General features: G+C 38.4%; 3 protein-coding genes across 5 annotated transcripts; 2 read left to right on the top strand and 1 right to left on the bottom strand.

The window, feature by feature from the left end:
• Nucleotides 1-739: 739 nt before the first annotated feature.
• On the top strand, nucleotides 740-7,575 carry hhatla (hedgehog acyltransferase like, a). 2 transcript variants are annotated; one of them, XM_084119197.1, is made up of 12 exons: nucleotides 740-914; nucleotides 2,794-2,906; nucleotides 3,709-3,776; nucleotides 3,866-3,979; nucleotides 4,454-4,648; nucleotides 5,171-5,380; nucleotides 5,576-5,747; nucleotides 5,894-6,038; nucleotides 6,136-6,171; nucleotides 6,294-6,495; nucleotides 6,717-6,858; nucleotides 7,098-7,575. In XM_084119197.1, exons 2-12 carry the CDS (start codon nucleotides 2,801-2,803, stop codon nucleotides 7,238-7,240), a joined length of 1,533 nt encoding a protein of 510 aa, XP_083975323.1. In that variant the 5' UTR covers nucleotides 740-914; nucleotides 2,794-2,800; the 3' UTR covers nucleotides 7,241-7,575. The 2 variants fall into 2 exon arrangements, with proteins under 2 accessions (XP_083975323.1, XP_083975322.1); XM_084119196.1 differs by having other exon boundaries at nucleotides 6,714-6,858.
• Nucleotides 7,576-9,354: 1,779 nt separating this feature from the next.
• klhl40a (kelch-like family member 40a) lies at nucleotides 9,355-13,387 on the top strand. Its single transcript, XM_084119036.1, has 6 exons — nucleotides 9,355-10,635; nucleotides 10,953-11,113; nucleotides 11,904-12,011; nucleotides 12,113-12,298; nucleotides 12,394-12,543; nucleotides 12,644-13,387. Exons 1-6 carry the CDS (start codon nucleotides 9,520-9,522, stop codon nucleotides 12,753-12,755), a joined length of 1,833 nt encoding a protein of 610 aa, XP_083975162.1. The 5' UTR covers nucleotides 9,355-9,519; the 3' UTR covers nucleotides 12,756-13,387.
• Nucleotides 13,388-13,449: 62 nt separating this feature from the next.
• On the bottom strand, nucleotides 13,450-20,544 carry zbtb47a (zinc finger and BTB domain containing 47a). Of its 2 annotated transcripts, none has more exons than XM_084119034.1 (6): nucleotides 20,358-20,544; nucleotides 18,016-19,287; nucleotides 16,745-16,892; nucleotides 16,522-16,637; nucleotides 15,430-15,574; nucleotides 13,450-15,351 (listed from the first exon to the last, which is right to left on the bottom strand). In XM_084119034.1, exons 1-6 carry the CDS (start codon nucleotides 20,361-20,363, stop codon nucleotides 14,945-14,947), a joined length of 2,094 nt encoding a protein of 697 aa, XP_083975160.1. In that variant the 5' UTR covers nucleotides 20,364-20,544; the 3' UTR covers nucleotides 13,450-14,944. The 2 variants fall into 2 exon arrangements, with proteins under 2 accessions (XP_083975160.1, XP_083975161.1); XM_084119035.1 differs by having other exon boundaries at nucleotides 20,361-20,535.

Genomic DNA, 20,544 nt, shown 5'->3' with positions numbered 1-20,544 from the left:
TATATATATAGCCTATATATCTTAGCGTCTTGTATAGCTGCATAACTATGAACAAAATAGCCCGTCTTTATTGCAAAGTTTTCCACTTTGGGGTTGTAATCAGAGCAGCCTGATTAATAATTAGCAAATTGAATGTAGAAACACAAGAATTCCGGTGAATGCGTGATTGCCTTTCTAATAGCCTATTGTAATTCAGGTTTCCCGTATACCTTTACTTATAAGGCAAGTTGCAAAGTTTTTATTGAATCAATAGTCTGGCCATATACAGTGGCGTAGCGCAAATCCGCGGGACTCCCTCGTTTGGGGTCACTAAAATCACTCATATTACCCTCACCCTCATTGATTTGAGCCCCGTCACTGAGGAAAATGTAGGCTATAGCCTAATCGTTTAAAGGCTTTAGGCTAATAACAAAGGGTGCATTGCAGATTCAACCTACAGTTTATTTATTTATTTTTATGCATTGTTGTAGCCCAGTTGGAAAAATAGACTAATACCAAAGTTATGTCATGAAGTGAGTGATGGTTCACTGGATGAGCTCTCGGGACTGCTTTGAGACAGTAGTAGCCTATATCATTCCACGGACCAGAACATAACAAAGGAATTTCTCCAACCGGCCATCCATCACCTGTATCATTTAGCGCTTCTTCAATTTTTGCGCCTTTTTGATGGACAGTTGGTGCCACCCCTTGGCGGTTCCAATCCGGATTATAAATACACTCTCTACACCCCTCCCGCAGCATCCACACCAGCTACTGCTGCCTCTCACAGTGCACCATCGGCACTGGGAAACCGGGACGGATGTATTAGGAGAAGCCCCTACTCACCCCCCTTTTCTTTTCTTTTTTACCCCCAATTTTGTGGGGGTTGACATCTGTCTTCAAACATCTTAACGGCGGTGAAAGGCAGACACGAGGTTAGTACTGAACAAGTGCACTCCGTTTTGAATTACTGTACTTACTGTACACAGTGTGGCAAACAGACAGAGTCCCACGGACCATAAGTGAGGCGGCGTGTGGGCGTTTGGAGGTTGGTGCAGCATCATTTACATCTAAAAGGACTTTGGATTTGCGTGTAGGTATATTAATTAGTCGACACAAATACTCTGATTTTAATTGAATAGGTACACGCATGCCTTCGTAATTAATTAAATGTCAAGATCAAGGAAAGTGAGTGGCCAGAGCGCTCGTCCTTGGTTTCTCATGCTCCTGAAGGATCTCCTGATGTGTGGGAGATCGCATTGCGCTGCAGCTGCCGCACTGTACTACCATGAGCAACTGCACAGGCTAAAATAGGAAGAGGTTGTACGGCGCGGCGCAGCTGACTGTGCTGTTTCTGAAGAGCCGTGAAAACAGGCACTCCCATTTAAGTCACTGACTACTGTCTTCTGAGAATTAGACTGGGTGTCAACTAAGTGACAATGTTTTTGTTGTTTAATTTGTTTTAGTTTTGTTATTGATTGCCTAGGCGGAGACATAGCCTATAGCCTATATAGTTTTGGTGTTAGTGTAATGCGTAAATTAATAAGCTATATTAATTCTTGATGAGCATTGTGTGTGTAGGCTACTTTTACTAATAATTATGCGGTGTAATACTGGTCTTTTTTTCCCTGCAAAATATCAGCTTTTACATACTTTTAGCCTACTGTTGGCACTTGGCAGAGGAATGCTGCCTTAAATTTTTAAGTTCAATCAACTTGGATGTTTAAGTCATTTCAACTTAAATTACATTATACTGACTTAATAAAATAGTTGAAAATTGCTTAACTTATTTTGATGAGTTAAAACAATGTAAGAACATATGTTATCATAATATATATATATTTTTTTTACAGTGTACTGAGTTTACAGTGTAGTTTACAGCAGACACAGTAACAAACATTATTATGTTGTTATTTCACAGTAACTGAAATGAACTACCAAAGTACTGGAACGAGTGCAAATAAATTGCTAGGCTAAATTAACATTTAAAAGGCTCACATGAGATAGGCCTACAAGTTAATATGCTTTTGTTGTACCATTTAAACTAATGTTTTAAGCATTACAGATCACCACTCCTTTATAAATTGGATTTTGAAAACTAGTTATGCAAGTAAAACTTGATTATGGGTGTCAAACCCCGAATGTCATGTTTCTTGACAACATCAATAGCAGTTGAACGGAATATAATCAGTACAATTTTTTTTAAAGTAAACTAAAAAAATATGTATGCTATTTTCATTTCTAGCACTTTATTATATTTATCTTATGAATTGTAAATCTTTTTTTACTCCAACTGCAGTTTTGTAACCTCATTAATATTAATAGACACGTCACAAAAATCTCCTGTGATTGGACAAATAAATGCGCGCTGATCTCATTAGGTGAAAATTTCCCCGCCTTCCATTGCTTCGCAGACAGTATAACCAAAATGTTTCTGTTTTCTTACAGTTTTAGAGCTTAACTTTAGCACTAAACTCAAATATACTTGTCTATATACGACAAGTATTGAAATAGTGTACTTTTGACCTGTTTGTAAAATACCTGAAAGAAGAGAAGGATCGGTGAATATCTGAGGAGTGAGTGTGAGTGACGTTTGACCCGCAACGGCCGTTAGTGAGTATGACAGCGGAGCTAATGAAAATATTGTATAATACGAACAAATAATAAAATACGAAATAAATACGATTCTACATCATAATTAATAATTGGTTTATGAACATTTAACATGACAAACAATAAAAAGAACCTTAAACTTGTGGGGGTAGTGTGTAACTGTGAGTGTAATTGGATTCTAATGTTAAGACTTCTCTTCAGGTTAACCATGGGGATCAAGGCAGCCCTTCCCAAGATTGAGCTGTACTTGTACACTGCTGTCGTCTCTCTTGCACTCTTATGGGCAGGCAGCTGGATCATTGAGGCCTCCAGTGGTACACTTTATTTTTATCTCTTGCTTTTTCTTTCTACATTAAGGACACATAATTATATTCATGTCTATCATGGATGCCCTAGAACACCATGAGTAAAGGTGCATTTTCTCTTGTTCATTGTAAATTAGAGCACTAATATAGATGTAGTATTATTGTTTGTGTGTGGGCAGATTGTTTTGCTTATTGGCATCCATGCTGGTCCTGGAGCAAACCAGCCATGTCCTGTCCATACATACATATTGATTATGTCTACTTATCGGCACATAAACAGAAACATAATTTTAGACTTAATCATTTAGTTATTTCTAAATCCAGTCCTACATTGAAACCCTCAACAACCCCTGACTTTTAAATAAGATCTGTTATGCAATTTGTATTATCTTTGTGATTCATGTTACAAAGATTTTTCAGATTTCACAGGACCATCTCATAATCTGAAAATATATATGAGAGTCTGGATTATCACAGAGAGCCTCTGAATATGCAGGCTGGCAAAATTTACCTTATGTAATGCTATTAGTTTTTGCTCTGGAGCCTGGAGCTCACCCTATTTGCTGTTGAATCATGTGAATCTAATGTTCATTTTATTCATTTCTATAACACATGGAATTCATGGTTAGCTGTCTGCAAAGACTGCATGCATACACAATAAATATTATAATTCTATAGCAATAAAACAAATTTCAACATCCTTCTTGATTTAAAATGTAAAAGAAACATGACGTGGTCAGGTGGTAAGTTTTATTATTTAGCCTGAAATGCACCTTGCTGCTTTTGTGAATCTTTTCTCTTTTATTTCCAGAGCATGTAAACAGGAGGGCATTTAGGGAGAATGTGAAACCAGGATGGCACTACTTTGGCCGGAAAATGGCAAGGATCATATCACTATGTTATTACATAAATGACTCGTATTTAATCATATTTAAGCTTTCTGTGACTGATATCCTCTATCTCTTCAGGATGCGTCAGATTTTGAATGGGTTATGTGGTTTACCACTTTTCGCAACCATATCCTGTTTGCCCTCTCTGGTCATGTGATCTTTGCTAAGATCTGCTCGATGTTGTCTCCAAAGGTACTGTATGTAGTTATGCATCCTGTGCACAATGATCAGGTCATTTACAATGACTTAGGAGTAATACTATTTGTTGATTTGTGAATGTTGCATGATTTTATATGCCAACAACTGTTAACCAATGATATAGTGAAAAAAAGCATTTTGATATTGACAATGCATGTGTGAAACGATCTAATCTGAATGTTGTGTGAAATGTTACATGTATTTCGTCTGCTGTCAAAGAAGACTGGTATAGATGCATTCAAGGTAACTCTGAAACTAGGCCTACTTATTTTCTTTGATCATACTAATTGACCAACTAATATTAGTGCTGCTACAGCTCAAGCGAATGCTGGACTATATTGTAATTTCTAACACTTAGAAACAGTAGAGACTTAAAAGTCCTTTAAAACCCCATTCAATATTGTTGCATGTGACAGCTGGATTACATGAATGTGTTTTTTCACAAGAAATTTTCTTCGTAACCCACAGAACAGATCTTTGATCTATATGGTGTATGGATCTCTAGCTGTCCTGATTACTATGGGATGGACATACCTCTCTCTCGTCCTGTCTCACTGCATCATCCTCTACAGTGTTTCCCTCGTCAAGAGGAAGTGGCTCTGCTTTGTGGCTGGACTTACCAGCCTGGCAACATTTAAGATGGAGCCCTTTAACAGTTGGCAGGTGAGAAAGTCCATAGTTATTGTATCATCGTTTATAATGCCTCTCACGGTGCATTCACATGGGGCGTCGGCATTGACGCTTCTCATTTACTTTGAATGGGTGACGTCATGCGTTGCCAAACTGAAATGTGGGTTTCGTTGTGCCACGTCACTGGCGTTGCTCGCGGCAACTTTTCAAGCGCCAACGCAGGCATCAGCCAATCAGATCGCCTATGCAGATACCCTAGTGCAGACGGTAGCCAATTGCATTCATGCAACACCAGAAAAGTAATGTGATTGGCTGTTGGCACTATGACGGTCGCGTCAGCACCAAGCTCCAGACACGCCCTCCGTCAAGCGTTGACGTCGATGCCCTGTGTGAATGCAGTGTTATAAAATGTTTTTCCCCACAGTCTAACCAAAAAAATTAAGTTAAACCCAACACTGGCCAAATGGAGCATAGATGTAATTGGATGCAATTCAGGCGTCTATATCAGCATGTGAAAAACCATATAGTTGATGTTCTGATAATGTTTTAATGCAGGAAGGCTTTGCGACTGGCTCCTTTGATCTGCAAGACGTCTTGTTCTACGGGGGCTGCGGCTTCTCCATTATGCGCTGTATGAGCTTTGCTCTAGAGAACTGTGAGAAGAAAGATGGTAACTACAGCTTCATGGATCTGATCAAGTACAACTTCTACCTCCCCTTCTTCTTCTTTGGACCTGTCATGACCTTTGATCGTTTCCATGAGCAGGTGAGTCCTGTACAACAAGAATCCGATACCTTCTAAACATTGCTCTCAAGAAAAACACAATTTTAAAGGTCCAGTCTATAAAATCGTGTTTATAAAACACAATCTATATAATAGAATACGTGCAGTAAATGTAATTGTGTTGATAATGTCACTCTGGTTAAGTATGCATTATAATGATCCCTCTGATATTCTCAGGCTAACAACCCTAACTTGACTCGTAAAGAAAGAGAGATGTGGAACATCACCATTCATGCTTTGGTGCACCTTGGGGCTATTTTGGTGGTGGATGTCTTCTTCCATTTCCTTTACATTTTGACCATCCCTAATGATTTGAAGCTTTTGAAGCAACTGTCTGACTGGTCTCTGGGTCAGTTTGATACAATTATTTCATTTTAGTAAATAGTTAGAAAGCACAGCGGATGTTTAGAAATGATTTCACAAGTAGTTTCTAATTATTTGTAAGTAGAAATGAATTTGCTCACTCACTACAATATTGATTGTATTGCTTTTCAGCTGGTTTGGCATACTCTAATCTGGTGTATGACTGGGTGAAAGCAGCCGTCATGTTTGGTGTCATCAACACGGTATCCAGACTGGACCACCTTGACCCCCCTCAGCCTCCTAAATGCATCACAATGCTCTATGTCTTCGCTGAAACGTAAGTATTGTCATTAACAGAAGAGAAATGGAGCATGTTTTTGGGTCTGTGTAACCAGATCACATGTTAACAGTTTCTCCTGACATTGACTTTTCAGACACTTTGACAGAGGAATCAATGACTGGCTATGCAAGTGAGCAAATAATCAATCCCATGTGTATCATCCCATGTATCATTTTAATATATATTGCTATATCAATCATATACTCAGGAAAAACATTCTTCACAACTTATATCTCCTGGTCTTTGTTAAAGATATGTCTATGACTATATCGGAGAAAACCATGATGCTATCTTCAAGGAGCTTCTTGCAACCATCTGCACCTTTGCTGTCACAACTCTGTGGCTCGGACCCTGTGAGCTGGTTTACATCTGGTCTTTCTTTAACTGCTTTGGCCTAAACTTTGAACTGTGGGTGGCTAAGCTCTTTTCTCTGCCACCGTTTTCCACCATTGAGGTAAGATCCCAAAGACATCCACTGAACAAATACAGTGTAATTCAGCCTGATGGATTTGAGCATTGGGTTTTCAATCATTACACTACCAAATGATTCTCTTTGAATATTACATCATGACTGAATAGCCTTGCATTTCACTGATATGAAAGTAACAGCATTTGCTTACTCTGAGTTCAGCCAGAATGTAATATGAATATTTTAATATGAATATTTTCCAGCAGAATCTTATGTCTGAGGCGATGTCACGTCGAATCAGGGGCTTGTTCAACGCTGTTAACTTCTGGCAGATTATCCTATACAACGTCCTGGCGCTAAACAGTCTGGATTTTGCCCAGCTGGTTGCTAAAAGACTGCTTCTTAAAGGTAATTTTATTTTTGTTTTAGGTCATTATATAATGAAAAATAAAACAAAAGTAGCTAGAATGAGTGTAGAATGGGTTAAACATTTCTTACATATGTAAATCACTTATATATGATTTATCTATATATATATATATCTATGTAAAAATGTTCAAACAAAGTTGTATCAGCACAAAGATTCTTGAGGAATGGAAAAAACAGCATGTACATGGAGAATAACAGGACTCTTGTGATTCCCTCAGGCTTCCCCCTTTCCACTCTCTCGGTGCTGTTAGTGACTTACTGTGGCGTGCAGCTGATCAAGGAGAGAGAGCGAAAGCAGGCGCTACTGGATGATCAGGAACCAGTGCCGCCCCCAGAGACGGGCAAACAGAAGGCCGAGTAAAGGACAGAGAGGTCATTGAATCCGATCCAGCTCTTGAGGTCCTTCTTGTTAATTCTACCCCTGAGCTTTCATGCCAGACCGATGCAGTCCCATCACTATGGTCACTGCTTTGCACAAGTCTGTTTTAAAAACACAAGATGTTCTTAACTGTGAATAGTTCTGAAGTGCACTTGCTGTAGCCAGATGCAACTTGTCTTCCGACATAATCTTGCACAGACAAACCAAGAAGTGCATTTTTTATTTATATTTTCAGTGGCTATAGCATTTTAAAGGATGGGTTTGCCAAATATTTTATGAATAAATAATATATTGAACAATAAAAAGAAAATTTACAATGTTTTCAGTGCTGTCTTTTGTTTCAGTCTTTCTTAATATGTTTACAGCCATGTTATTTTAGTATTATTGAGATATTATTATAGTTTTTATTCATATTTTAAAATTAGTTTTTATTATATCTTCTGTTTTAATTTGAAAGTTACGTGTTAACTAAAGATAAGTTAGTTATGTGCGTTTAGTCATTTTTTATTTGTTTTTTAATGTTAATTTAGTTTTTATTTATTTTTTATTTTAGTTTTAGTTATTTCAGTACATTAAGATAAACCAATTTAAATGAGAAATGTCTGTGCATGTCTTGGTAACTTGCTGAAATAAAATAAGTTTTTTTTATATTTATATTATTTTATTTCAGTTAACATTTATTTTATTTCAAGTACCATTTTTTAATTTTAGTTTTAGATTACTATAATAACCCTGGTTTACAGCCATTATTATGACACAAAACATACATGTTAACATAGAAATAGTCACCATTGGGCATTTCAACCACACAGAGCTTAGTCACTTTTCAAAGTTAAACTTTGTGCAATCACATTTTTATGTTACTCATGTCACACTCCAGCAGATGATACGATGTGAACACATTCCCCTATTAGGCTTTGTCCTACATGGAGCTTTGAGTGGCACACAGGAGATTTGAGTTGATTAATGGGTCTAAATATACACTGATGAATACTGTAGGTCTGCTATGCTGTTATCAGCACACAATTACATATCCTAGTTTTCAGTCTCCCTTTGGACCTCCCTTTGGTCACCTTATATGGGTTATTGGCACAGAATTAACCTTTCGCTCGTCTTCATATACACTATTGAAAATAAACGTTCTTTATTGGCAAGGTTCTCTAGATTATTTAAAATGGTTATTTTAAGAACTGTTTTATGGGAATCCAAAAATGGTTCATCACTGTGAAAACACCCTTTTGACACCTATTTTTAAGAGTTTACCTTCAGAAAGTGTTATAACTTCAAATTAAATATGTATAAAATTGACCAGAAAATGCTTAAACCAAATACAGGTTCAAGGTGAAACAGTAAACAAGCTGAGGCCTAGTGCTCAAATATTAATCATATTAAGCCATTGCACTCCTGTAAGTGAAGTTTGAACCTAGCTCTTGTCACTTGCCATTCCTGTTCTCCCCGCTATTTCCACTTCTTTCCATATGAAAAAAAGGCAAAACACATCAATAACTTAATAAATTATGTTGGAACTATGACAGATAAAGAAAGTGCTATTGTGCTCATAAGGACCCAGGTTCAAGTATAGCCTGGGACATGTCCTGTTCCTCTCTCTCTCTCTCTCTCTCTCTCTCTCTCCATGTTATTTCCTGTCACTTCTCTACTGTTCTGTAAAAATAATAAAACCAATTATAAATGTTGCAAATAAAAAAATTGGCATGGCTAGTTTCTCTGAGTTGATGCTATAGGATGCAGGAGCCCACGATCGTGAGGAGCTCCACTAGAGGGCTCCACCAGGTGGACATTATCTCTCAAAGCAACAGGCAGGCAAACTTTGGTTTGTCTCCTTTCAAATCTGGTCTGATTTCCATCTTTTGTTTCTCTCTGTAACTCTTCTTTTCAGATTGGCCACATTTCTCAATAACATAAAATGTTCACATCTTCCTGTCCTTTTGCATAAGATCTACAACTCAGTAGTTCCAGTGAGCAGCATGTCAGCTGTTGGCATGATCTGTTTGGCGGGGGGAAGGGAGGGACAGGTTGAATTTCAGGCCCTAAGTGTGGTTCATTTGCACGTTTCTATATATAGATGGACAGACAGTAGCTGATAACTTGTGACAGCTGAGGAAGGAGGCCACACCAAAGAGGCACATCCTCCGCCATTTCTCTTTTAGAGTAACGGTGTTAATACAGTCAGTTCAGTTCTGCAGTGGGAGAGGACTAGGACACCCCTCCCTCCTACTGAAATCACATCAAACCATAACAAGATGGCCTCCATGTCAGTGGACCCAGTGACGGAGCCGCGGATGTACCAGCAAACGCTCCTACAAGATGGGCTCTGTGATCTCCTAGATGCTAACAAGTTTGTGGACTGTGTTCTGAAGATCAGAGACAAAGAGTTTCCTTGCCATCGGCTAGTGCTAGCCGCTAGCAGCCCTTACTTCAAAGCCATGTTCCTGTCAGACCTAGAAGAGAGCAAAAAGCGGGAGATTGTTCTAAAAGACATCGAACCTGGCATCATGGGAATGATCCTGAGGTACATGTACACCTCAGATATCAACCTGACTGAGCAGAATGTCCAAGACATTTTTATGGCGGCCAACATGTACCAGATTCCGTCAATCTTCAGCGTGTGTGTGTCGTTTCTGCAGCAGAAGCTTGTTCTCAGTAACTGTCTGGCCATCTTTAGACTGGGACTGTTGCTGGACTGTCCACGTTTGGCCATGGAGGCACGGGACTTCATCTGCGACCGGTATTCTCTCATCATTCGGGACCAAGACTTCCATCAGCTGGGTCCCAGTGAGTTGGCGGCTATCATCACATGTGACTCCCTGAATGTTGAACGAGAAGAGTCAGTGTTTGAATCTCTCATGGACTGGGTGGAGTATGACACGAGTGAGAGACTGAAAGACCTGCCAGAACTTCTACACTGCGTACGTTTCCGTCTTATGCCGACGAGTTACTTTAAAGAGAAAGTCGAGGGGCACAAATTGATCAGGATGGATCAGGAGCTCAAGAAGGAGCTCCAGCTTATCAAAGATGCACAGAAAGGACTGCTACATAGGGTCAAAAGGTCATCGCACAGGAAGGAAGGCGCGGTGGCGGATTCTGAAGATGAGGATGAGGAGGGTTTGCTGCCGGGGATCCTAAATGACAACCCACGTTTTGGAATGTTTCAAACAGACCTTATATTGATGATTAGCGATGCAGGAACAGTGGCGTATGACATTGGTGCAAACGAGTGCTATATGGCGTCTTCATCCACCGAGATCCCTAAGAACCACTGCAGTCTTGTCACAAAGGAAAATCAGATCTTCGTCGCTGGAGGTCTGATGTATAATGAGGAGAACAAAGAACAGCCGTTCAGTTCGTACTTTCTTCAGGTAACACACAGGCATGTTTTGGTAATGTTGCTTTATGTGTTTGCCTTACAAATCAATGACTCAAAGCATCACCTTCCAAAAATACATTTGTGAGAATGACCCTCAGGGTCTATTTTGCTTCAGAACAGCTGTTAAAGCTTTGAACCTCATGTGTCATGTTTTTAATAATGCCCCCGCATGACACATTTTCCTCATGTTTTTCCAATGAAACCTCTGAAGGGATTGTGTTGAAGGAATCAAACAATTATATTAGTATGAGAAAGGAACAGTGCTTTTGGATTATTATCTTTCAATCTGAGCTCTTGTTTACCCCACAGTTTGATCCCATGAGCTCTGAATGGCTGGGGATGCCCTCACTACCAAACCCTCGCTGTCTGTTCGGTCTGGCTGAGGCTGAGAACTCCATCTATCTGGTGGGAGGAAAAGAGCTGAAGGAGGGAGCACGTGCACTAGATTCTGTAATGATCTACGACAGACAGTGAGTAGCATCAGGAGATATCACAACATGCAGCTTGTTGCCTCGCTGACTGATCAGGTATTGCAGTCAGTGTTTGCGCAAAAAGGTATATCCCGAAACTGATTTCAGACAGTTTCAGGACAGTCTGAGGCAGCAACAGTCTAATGGTCTATGACAAAATAGAGATATCTTTGGTAATAGCTAATTGAATATTTAATTACTACAATATTAATGTCTCGCTAGAAATTAAATCAAAAGTGGAAAAAGTTGGTCAAAATCACACAAACTGACCACCAACCACAACTTTCAGATGCCATTTTTATTTTTAGCTAAATTGTCACGGAATTGAACAAACAGGCTTGTGGGATACCATAGGCAGCAAAGTATACATCTATGCAGCTTTCAAAAATTGAAGACATCTCAGTAGAGTGAATGTGACATGATCATATGATTAAGATGTAGTTGCCTTCCTACCTCTGATGCTGCCCATGGATGCTGCTTTTTTCAGATTTCAGAAATTACTTCAATAGCCTACAGCCATTAGGCTGCTTTTACTTACTGTGCCAATTCAAAAAACAAAAATATATTCTGTTCATGTGTAGGCTATACCGCACAACCATGTCTTTCTTCATGTTTATCCTCATTTTATAGCTCAAGCCTAATGGTATGAAATTGATAAGTAAAGAGAACACAGGTTTTTCCCCTCATAGGCTATCACTCTGGTAGATCAGGTTGAGCCCTGGTCAATATGATGTTGTTTGATATGGTTGAATTCTGATTTGTTTTCATTAATAATTTCATTATCACACAGGTCATTCAAATGGGGAGAGTCTGACCCTCTTCCGTATGCAGTTTATGGACATGGAATCGTTTCACACAAAGGGCTGGTCTATGTGATAGGTGGAAAAACCGAGAGCAAGTGAGTGAAGAACCTGATTTTATCCTAATTTACAAACACATAGCCAATGCTAGGTTGTCCTCGGTTTTCATAACCGCATGACTTGAAATGTGATCATTCAGGAAATGCTTGAAGAGAGTCTGTGTCTATGACCCCACTAAGTTTGAATGGAAGGATCTGGCGCCCATGAAAACTGCCCGCTCGCTGTTCGGCACCGCTGTACACAAAAACAAAATCTATGTGGTGACTGGAGTTACTGATAGCGGCCTGACTAGCAGTGTGGAAGTCTACGACATCGCCAGCAACTCGTACGTGCCGCTCCTTTATCATATTATGTGTACATTGCAAGCTCATGAGACATTATAACTCGGGTAAGTTGCTCACTTGTGTGTCTCCCGCTTAGCTGGTCGGAGTTTGTGGAGTTCCCTCAGGAGAGGAGCTCTCTTAACCTGATCGAACTGGGCGGCTGCTTATATGCTGTGGGGGGTTTTGCTATGATGCCCAAAGAGACCACCGAAAAAATGGAGCCCACTGAAATGAACGACATATGGAAGTGAGTATTTAGGTTAAAGAAACTGGTTTAATGAGATTTATTGAGCTGAGGAAGCTTGGTCATATTGGAAACTAAAGTTGAGACGTGATTTTCCTGACAGGTTTGACGAGGAGGAGAACTGCTGGAATGGGATCCTGAGGGAGATCCGTTATGCTGCAGGAGCCACAGTGCTTGGGGTGCGTTTGAATACCTTGAGACTCACAAAGTTGTGATCTACAGTTGTCATCTATAGACAAAATAAAGCCGTCCACATTTTCATAAATGAGCAATACATACAGTACATACCACTGAATCATAATGAACAGCACAGACCTAGCTTGCTTAATGTTAATATAGTTTGTTTGTGGTAGATCTTAAGGTAGCCTATATACTGTGTCTGTAATAGATCAATGTTTTATACCCAAGATGGAGTTATGAATTTCACTGGGTCAGTGTACAGAAGATCTTAGTATGATGCAAATAGTCTAAAAAGAGATTCTACTGTTTTAAGAAAAGGATGGAGACAAACACAAGACCATCTATTTTTTTTTTCAAAATAATTCTTTGTTAGTCATATGGGGTAATTAAATGTTGAATAATTTGACCTTATTTAAATGTCCATGTACATTGATTTCTATCATTCTATTATGTTATTTTAGACAACAACTTAACATTTTGCAATTATGACCAAGTGCAATGTTCTTATATTTAAAAGAGAGAGAAATAAATGGTAATGACTGAACAATAACATAATATCCTGTAGACAATGACCAAACTAAATTAAAACACTAACAACAAAACACAGTTGTGTCTGTAGTAAATGTCCAAAGCCAAAAAAAAAAAAAAAAAAAAGTAAAGGTGAAGGATTACAAGTGTTATTATTTTATATTATGTATGCCATCCTTTTTTCTTCTTCTTTTTTTTTTTATACTGCTATTGACGTTCATGGTGGATTCCCAAGTTTTTTTCTCATGACTAATAGACAGCTGATGCAAACACAAACACTCTGGAATGAAGAGATCTGAACACCTCTCTGGTTTTGGAACATAGACCAAAATATTCATAGTTACATCAGCAGAAATTAAAACACTGCAGACATAAGATTGTAATAGCCAACTCATGAAAAATACCAAAATTACTGCTGTGTAAAAACATTTAAAGATCTGAGACTATAAGATTCCTGCCTAAAAGTGCAAAATGACCAGTTAAAAACAATAAAAAATATATTTTTTTAATTCAGAAGACATTAGAGTCTGCATGAGACTGTGAGAAGTGGATGTATATTAAATAGAGGAGAATAACTGATTTTTTTTTTCCCATTAATAATATAATACAATCTCTAAAAATTCACCGGTTAAAGGAACGCTGTGGTTTTTATGACCTACAATTACAGCTCAAGTTCAACCCAAAAACATTCAACCAAAAACACAAAACCTCAAGGTTTTTTGAGGTTTTGTAACAAAAAAAAAGAGCCATAAATTCACTGACTCATAAATGTATCAGCTTTACAAGCTAACAACATACAAATCATAGTTATTATTATTAATGCTTCTGAAAACAATGAACATAAATGATAAAACTATCACAAAATGTAAAGACTAAACAAATCCTTATGAAACCCTTCACACCAACAAGCTAGTAAAATAAAGTGCCAGAATCTACTGAATGCACATTTTCACCACCGACATGACCTGCATTATTTACTCATGAATTCTCCATATACATCTATGTAAATATAGCAGATCATCACCCCAAATACAAATAGTACTTATGGACAAACTCTGACGTAAAATAAAGCATCTAAGACTAATAAAATGTAAACTGAAAGCTATATAAACCGAATATGCTTTTGTCTATGTATTATTCTGTAAATATACTGTACATAAAAGACTATATGTATTACATTTAGTATGATACATCTGGGTAATAGTTTTAGGGCTCGACATTAAGCCTTTTCATGTGCTTGTCCTTCGGACAAGTAAATCTGTCATTTACTTGTCCGTGTAAAAAAGTTGCTTGTCCGGATTTGTTTTTTGTGTTGTAAATATAATTTATTCCGAAGCAATATTATCATCAGTGTTCAATCAGCTTTGATATATTTAAATCTGCATATTGTAATATCTGCACATTTAAAGGAACCGGTTTCCAAAAATCCACTTGTCCCGGACAAGCGTTAATGTCGAGCCCTGCAGTTTTAGTATTTTACTTAATACTTTTTGCCTAACTAGGGTTTTTCATAGCACAGATAACTCTGTCAACATTTGAGATGGGAATGGAAGGGATATTAAAATGTTCTTACATCAGACATCAGAGAAAATGACATATGCGAACAAACAAAGGCTAACATGAAATCCCAGGCTCTTTGCTACATACAAAGTACCTCTGCATCACTAAGAAACAATATGCTAATACAGAGCAGTAGTTACAGATTCCTGGAGTCTGTCCTTCCAACGGAGTAGAGTGGTGTAAGGGAACGCAGCTGAGAATGTGACGGACCCCCGTCCACTGAGTGGAGAACAGATGATGGAAAAGAGACTATGCCATGCAGATGTGGGCTGATATCTCTCAGTGTTTCCATCCCGACCGGCAGTTCTTGGTTTGCGGCAGCTTCCGTTTGACTGGTTACAGCGGAGGAGTCCAGCAGTGGAGGGTTCCTGACCTGGGAACACTTGTCTCGGTGAGCTTTCAGCATGTTGGAGAAGCGGAAACGCTGGCCACACGCATCACAGGGGTAAGGCTTCTCTCCCGTGTGTGTACGCCGGTGCCGCTTCATATTGGGTCGACTCGTGAAGCTCTTCCCACAGATCTCACATATATACGGTTTCTCTCCTAAAAAGAAACAGCAGGCCTCTTAGACTGACTGTATAAAAGATTTCAAAGTGCTGTACATGTGTAAGAGCGTCTCACCTGTGTGCGTCTTCATGTGTTCATCAAAGTACTGTTTCATACTGAAGTCCTTCCCACACCACTGACACATGAACTGCTTGTGTCCGATGTGGATGCTCATGTGAGAGCGCAGCTGGTACTTATACTGAAAACGCTCACTGCAGACCTAAAGGAAAAGGAGTGGACTAATTTAAAACATGGCCAAAAATTAATAATTGATATTATAAAACAGACCGTTTGGGTCCTGGATGCTGATTGGTCAATTCAGATGTGCTAAAATACGCAATGTTATGATGCAAAAACATGTTCACCTGGTTATAGTTTATTATCACTGTGCAGAAACCATAGAATAACTTTCTTTTATTGTTTACTAGGTATCATTATAGATTAGCTGATTCAAAACATTTTATATTTTATTTTAATTTCATTCTGTAAATAATACAGAACAGTGTTTCAGACTGATTCAAATCAGTAACTCTTCTTTTCTAGACCTATTTATTAAAAGAACTGACTCATTACTTTTTTTTTTGCCAATTATTGCTGCTAACTAACATACTGTATATAACCCCTGTAAAACATGATTTATGTCGCTGAAGGCACTTCACGGCTGCTGAAAATCGGTGCAGGAAACAATAATACAGGGTAGCTTCTAATTATACAAATTATGAACATATTGAATAAAAATATGAACTTTGTCTGATAAATTTTCAAATAACAGAGTAAAAATTAATCTTGTGATTTTAAGTTGGAAATGTTCAAATGAAGATTTCGATTAATGTGAAAAACTATATTTTTTACCATGTCCTATTGTTACATCGGGCACTCTATCCAAAGACTTTAGAAGTACTTTTGATTAAGCAAAAAGCCTGGGGTTTCATGTTTTTTTTGTGTTTTTTTTCATACGTCATATTAACTTGTGTTCTAATATTCATTGTAATATCCCTTTCATTTCCATATCAAATATTGACTGTGCTGATAGGCAAATTTATTAAGTAAAATACTAAAACTAGAAAAACACTAGAAAGGAAATTTGCTAAATCTTATAGTGAAAGAATATGACAATAATGAAAATAGTCACAGCTTGTCCTACTTTATTGCTTATTGTTTTCATACCTCACACTGGAAAGGCTTCTCCCCTGAATGTTGGAGAGAGTGGACCTTCAGAGACATGCTTCTTTTAAAGGACTTGCCACATGTCTCACAGGTAAATGGCATCTCTTTTGTGTGGGCTAAAGACATGTAAAACATTAGTCAGACAGTCAAAGCTTACTGTTTAGAGTATGAGAGAGACTGCGAGTAAAGATTTGAAAGTGAAAATGGCACTAACACCACTCACCGACCATGTGTTTGCGTACATGAGCCATTGTGTAGAATTTCTTCTCACAGATCTCACAAGTGTACTTCTTCTCAGCATAGCCATGGACAATCTTATTGTGCTCATGAAGTGACCAGAGCTTCCTGAAAGCTTTTCCACATGTTAGACACTACAAAAATGAGACAAACAACAGTAAAAAAACAATAAAATCATGTCCATTGCATTAAAGTGACCATGAAATTATAATTGACAATTCTTGTTTTTATGGAATATAGCGTTTAGTGTTTATAATAAATTATTTATCAGTGCACGTTTTTAATTTATGTGTCCTTGTAAACGAGGGCGGGACATCCTGTCACTCAAACCCGCTGTTCATAACCCGCTGACACACTTAATGTGCAATATGTGTTGTTTGTGTATTTGATGTTATTGGGGGGTATATGTGAGGTATATGTGTGGAATGTGTTGTTGTGTCAGTGTATTGTTGTTAATTAAGTTGTATATGTGAGCATGCCAAGACAAATCCCTATCAACTGAAATGAGATCGTTCATAAATATGTACTCTCTGTATTCATGTTGGTTTCATACAAAGAATTATACCTTTTCAGGATTAGTATAAGACATTAATCATTATTTTCAAAAATGTTTAAATATATATATATTAGTAAGTTTTAGGAGAGTCCCATCACATAAGTTTTTTTTGGGATGCACCACATGACTGATTTGGCAGACAAAAGTTTTTCAAATTGTAATAAGCAGGTCAACTTTTTTAATTTTTTAAGAAATTATAATAAAAAGCCAAACTACTTTTTCATTATTTTAATTAGGCATGATATCAGGACAGTTTTAACACCCTGACATTTTTTTATACTTTATACCCCCCATCAAAATGTTTTTTTGTTTTTTTTTTACAAATAATACAGAATATAAAAAATGTATTAAAGGTGGGGTATGTGATTCTCTTTTTTGTCCATTTTTTCAAAATCACTTGAAATCCTATTCCTAACCCACTTACAGCCACTGAGTTAGAAGCACTGAAATGAAAATTAAGCAATTTAATCATCTGTGGAATGGGCAGGACTCGAAAAACTCCAGCCAATCATTTCCAAGACCACCTAGAATCATTGGACAGTAAGTTCGTCAATCAAACGGTCGTACGTATTTCTTTAATACAGAAATCGCATGCATTACAGTATGTTCATCTTAGAATAGGTATATTTAAGTCACTATTTACAAATGTTCTTTTTAAATGTATTTTGAATAAATGAATAGATCCAGACAAAAGAGCCCACCTGTATGCTCTTCTCACAGTCGGTCTGCTGATGCAGCAGTAGCTCACTTTCCAGAAGGAAGCGTTTTCCACACTTGTCACAGATATGCATGCGGTTATGCGTCACGTTCATGTGTTTCTCCAGGTACCAGCGGTTGTTGAACGTCTTGGGGCACCTCACACAGGCGAAGCTCTGAAACTTCAAGCTATCCTGGTCCAGACGCTCCTCCCCGCTCCCAACCTGAGCCGTCCCTTGCCTCCCGCGGCTTCTCTTGGAGACCATCGCTAAAGCATCAGCAGAGTCCCGGGTTTGTCGTAGTGGTCTTTCGGATATGAATACAGGTAATGCATGGTCACCTTCCTCCTCACTGGTGCCTTCAAGTCTCACATCATCATCATCATCTTCACTTTGTTCACCTTCCTCTTCCTCCTCCTCCAAGGCCACATTGTCTCTTAAGTCCTCAACAGTGTCATCGCTCCTCCTTCCTTTTCCAGGAAGCTGTTGTGCTGAGGGTGACTGAGCTGCTGCGTTGCCCTCTAAACCTTTGGACACATTAAGGGTCTGGTTGTTCAAATTCAACTCTACAATTATTTGCTCTCCGTTAAATGAACCGAGTTCTTCCGAGTCCTTCAGGTTTCTCGTTTCCTTCCCTTCTACTTTACAAGCGCCTACTTGCACTTGGCGCCCTTCGCCAACTTGAACAGTATATGAGTTCTCTTCACTTTTCCCACCATAGATTCTGGCACAGGTGGGGTCCTTCTCTTGCTTGATCTCCATGTGAAAGTTGGAGTTTACTGAGGTGCTGCTGCTCCAGCTCTGAGCCCTTACTTCCTGTTTGGCTTGGTCCACACCGGGACTGATTTCCAGCGAGCCTCTAGTAATGAGTTCACTGCAAGAAGTGGCGATGTTGCTCATCTGGAGCACCGTGGCAGCTTTGAGCACGTCCTGGGCATTGCAGCTGGAGACCAGCAGCTTGGAGGTGTAGATGAAGTTGAGGACTTGCTGCAGGCCTTGAGGCTGGAGGGCCTCCAGAGAGAGCTCCACATGCCGCAGCTCCTTACTCGACGCAAAGAGTGAGTGGAAGAAGGGGCTGTAGGCTGCTAGGACACCCTTGTGGGCCTGGAACTGGAAAGAAGTCTGGTGGTGCAGGAGGACGATGTCCACGTCACATAGATCTGGTTGGAACAGACGTTGCTTGTTCAGCCTGTCCATCAAGAAGGTGCAGTGAAGGGCCTCATCCTCAACGAGGGAGAACTCTGCAGATGGGTGCTCAGCAGTTTTCTCCACTATAAGCTACAACAGAGCATCAGATTTAATCGAGACGCACATCAATTTGACGTTTTAAATAGTAGATATTGATTTACATTGCAATCAAACAACAGGCAGGTGTAATTGTCATTTTAAAGGCAGCTGTTAAGCATATGATATTATAATTTCTTTTCATTTATAATTCTTCTAATAATGTAAAACTATTTCTATTAAACACATTATATATGTGTGTGTGTGTGTGTGTAGAGTGTCTTAATATAGGCTAATCAATAATCATCCAATTATCCAGGTAAGCACTGAAGATATCCAACATATTATATTATAATCATCATATTACAATATTATATATGTTATGTTTATAGTATCTAAATGATATACAGGCTTTCCAACAGTCATATTATAATCATCCAATTATCCAGATAAGCAGTGCAGATATCCAAAATATTATTATATTATATTAAGATGATTTTTAAAGATATGAAAGAACATGTAAAGCTGCTTTTATATTTAATAAAGATGGTCCCTCACAAGGAAATATTATATATGTTATGTTTATTGTATCTAAATGATATATAGGCTTTCCAGCTGCCATAATATAATCCAATTATCCACACAGTAAGTAGTGGAATATGAAATATTATACAAAGATTATTTTTATTTTTTATTTATTTTATGATGTCAAGTTTGATACTTTTCCTTATAATGTACAGCTGATTTTATATTATATATATTTTTTATTTTAAGATCTGACGTTCTACCAGTAGCTAACTACTTGATATATCAACATTATTGCAAACAGTCAACATTGCTAATTTAGGTTGCAGTATTGTTCAAAGTCATGAGCTGGACCGGCTACTTTATTATGCATTAAAATTAAATCAGATGTTTGAAACATTTTTTTTTACATCAGCATCTATCAAAAAGTCGCAATAAGTTGTCGAGGATCTCCCCAGATGTGGGAACTGCATGACATCAGCACATCTGTATGACAAGCACTTCGTCATTCAGATGTGACTGATGCATGTCACTGTCAGATTGCACAGGCCTACGAAACCTCAGAGATATGCAGGTAATAAACAGAAAAAGGGTCTTACAACCATGGCGATTCAGTGCTTTCTGTCTCGAAGGAGTACCGTCTCCCCTCCTTAGCATTTCAGTGCATCGTTTTCATGAAAACAGCTGTCATTCATATCCCCACTGCGCTTTTCTGTTTAGAAATCTGTCCTTTTTCGCCATGTCCGCACGCAGAGGGCTCGCACTCTCAACCAAGGGAGTGATGGT

The sequence above is a fragment of the Abramis brama genome, assembly GCF_963993115.1.
Source record: "Abramis brama genome assembly, chromosome: 7".
NCBI lineage: Eukaryota > Metazoa > Chordata > Actinopteri > Cypriniformes > Leuciscidae > Abramis > Abramis brama.
This window is presented reverse-complemented; position numbering and strand designations above follow the sequence as displayed.

Excerpts from the sequence above, each read along its gene's own strand:
- hhatla (XM_084119196.1), top strand. The coding sequence starts at position 2,801 with ATGGGGATCAAGGCAGCCCTTCCCAAGATTGAGCTGTACTTGTACACT. Across the intron at positions 2,907-3,708 it reads GATCATTGAGGCCTCCAGTG|AGCATGTAAACAGGAGGGCA; the intron begins GTACACTTTATT and ends TTTTATTTCCAG. Across the intron at positions 6,039-6,135 it reads CTCTATGTCTTCGCTGAAAC|ACACTTTGACAGAGGAATCA; the intron begins GTAAGTATTGTC and ends TTGACTTTTCAG.
- zbtb47a (XM_084119034.1), bottom strand. Across the intron at positions 16,893-18,015 it reads ACTGTGAGAAGAGCATACAG|TGTCTAACATGTGGAAAAGC; the intron begins GTGGGCTCTTTT and ends TCATTTTTGTAG. Across the intron at positions 15,352-15,429 it reads ACACATGAAGACGCACACAG|GAGAGAAACCGTATATATGT; the intron begins GTGAGACGCTCT and ends GTTTCTTTTTAG.
- klhl40a (XM_084119036.1), top strand. The coding sequence starts at position 9,520 with ATGGCCTCCATGTCAGTGGACCCAGTGACGGAGCCGCGGATGTACCAG. Across the intron at positions 10,636-10,952 it reads TCAGTTCGTACTTTCTTCAG|TTTGATCCCATGAGCTCTGA; the intron begins GTAACACACAGG and ends TTTACCCCACAG. Across the intron at positions 12,299-12,393 it reads TACGACATCGCCAGCAACTC|CTGGTCGGAGTTTGTGGAGT; the intron begins GTACGTGCCGCT and ends TCTCCCGCTTAG.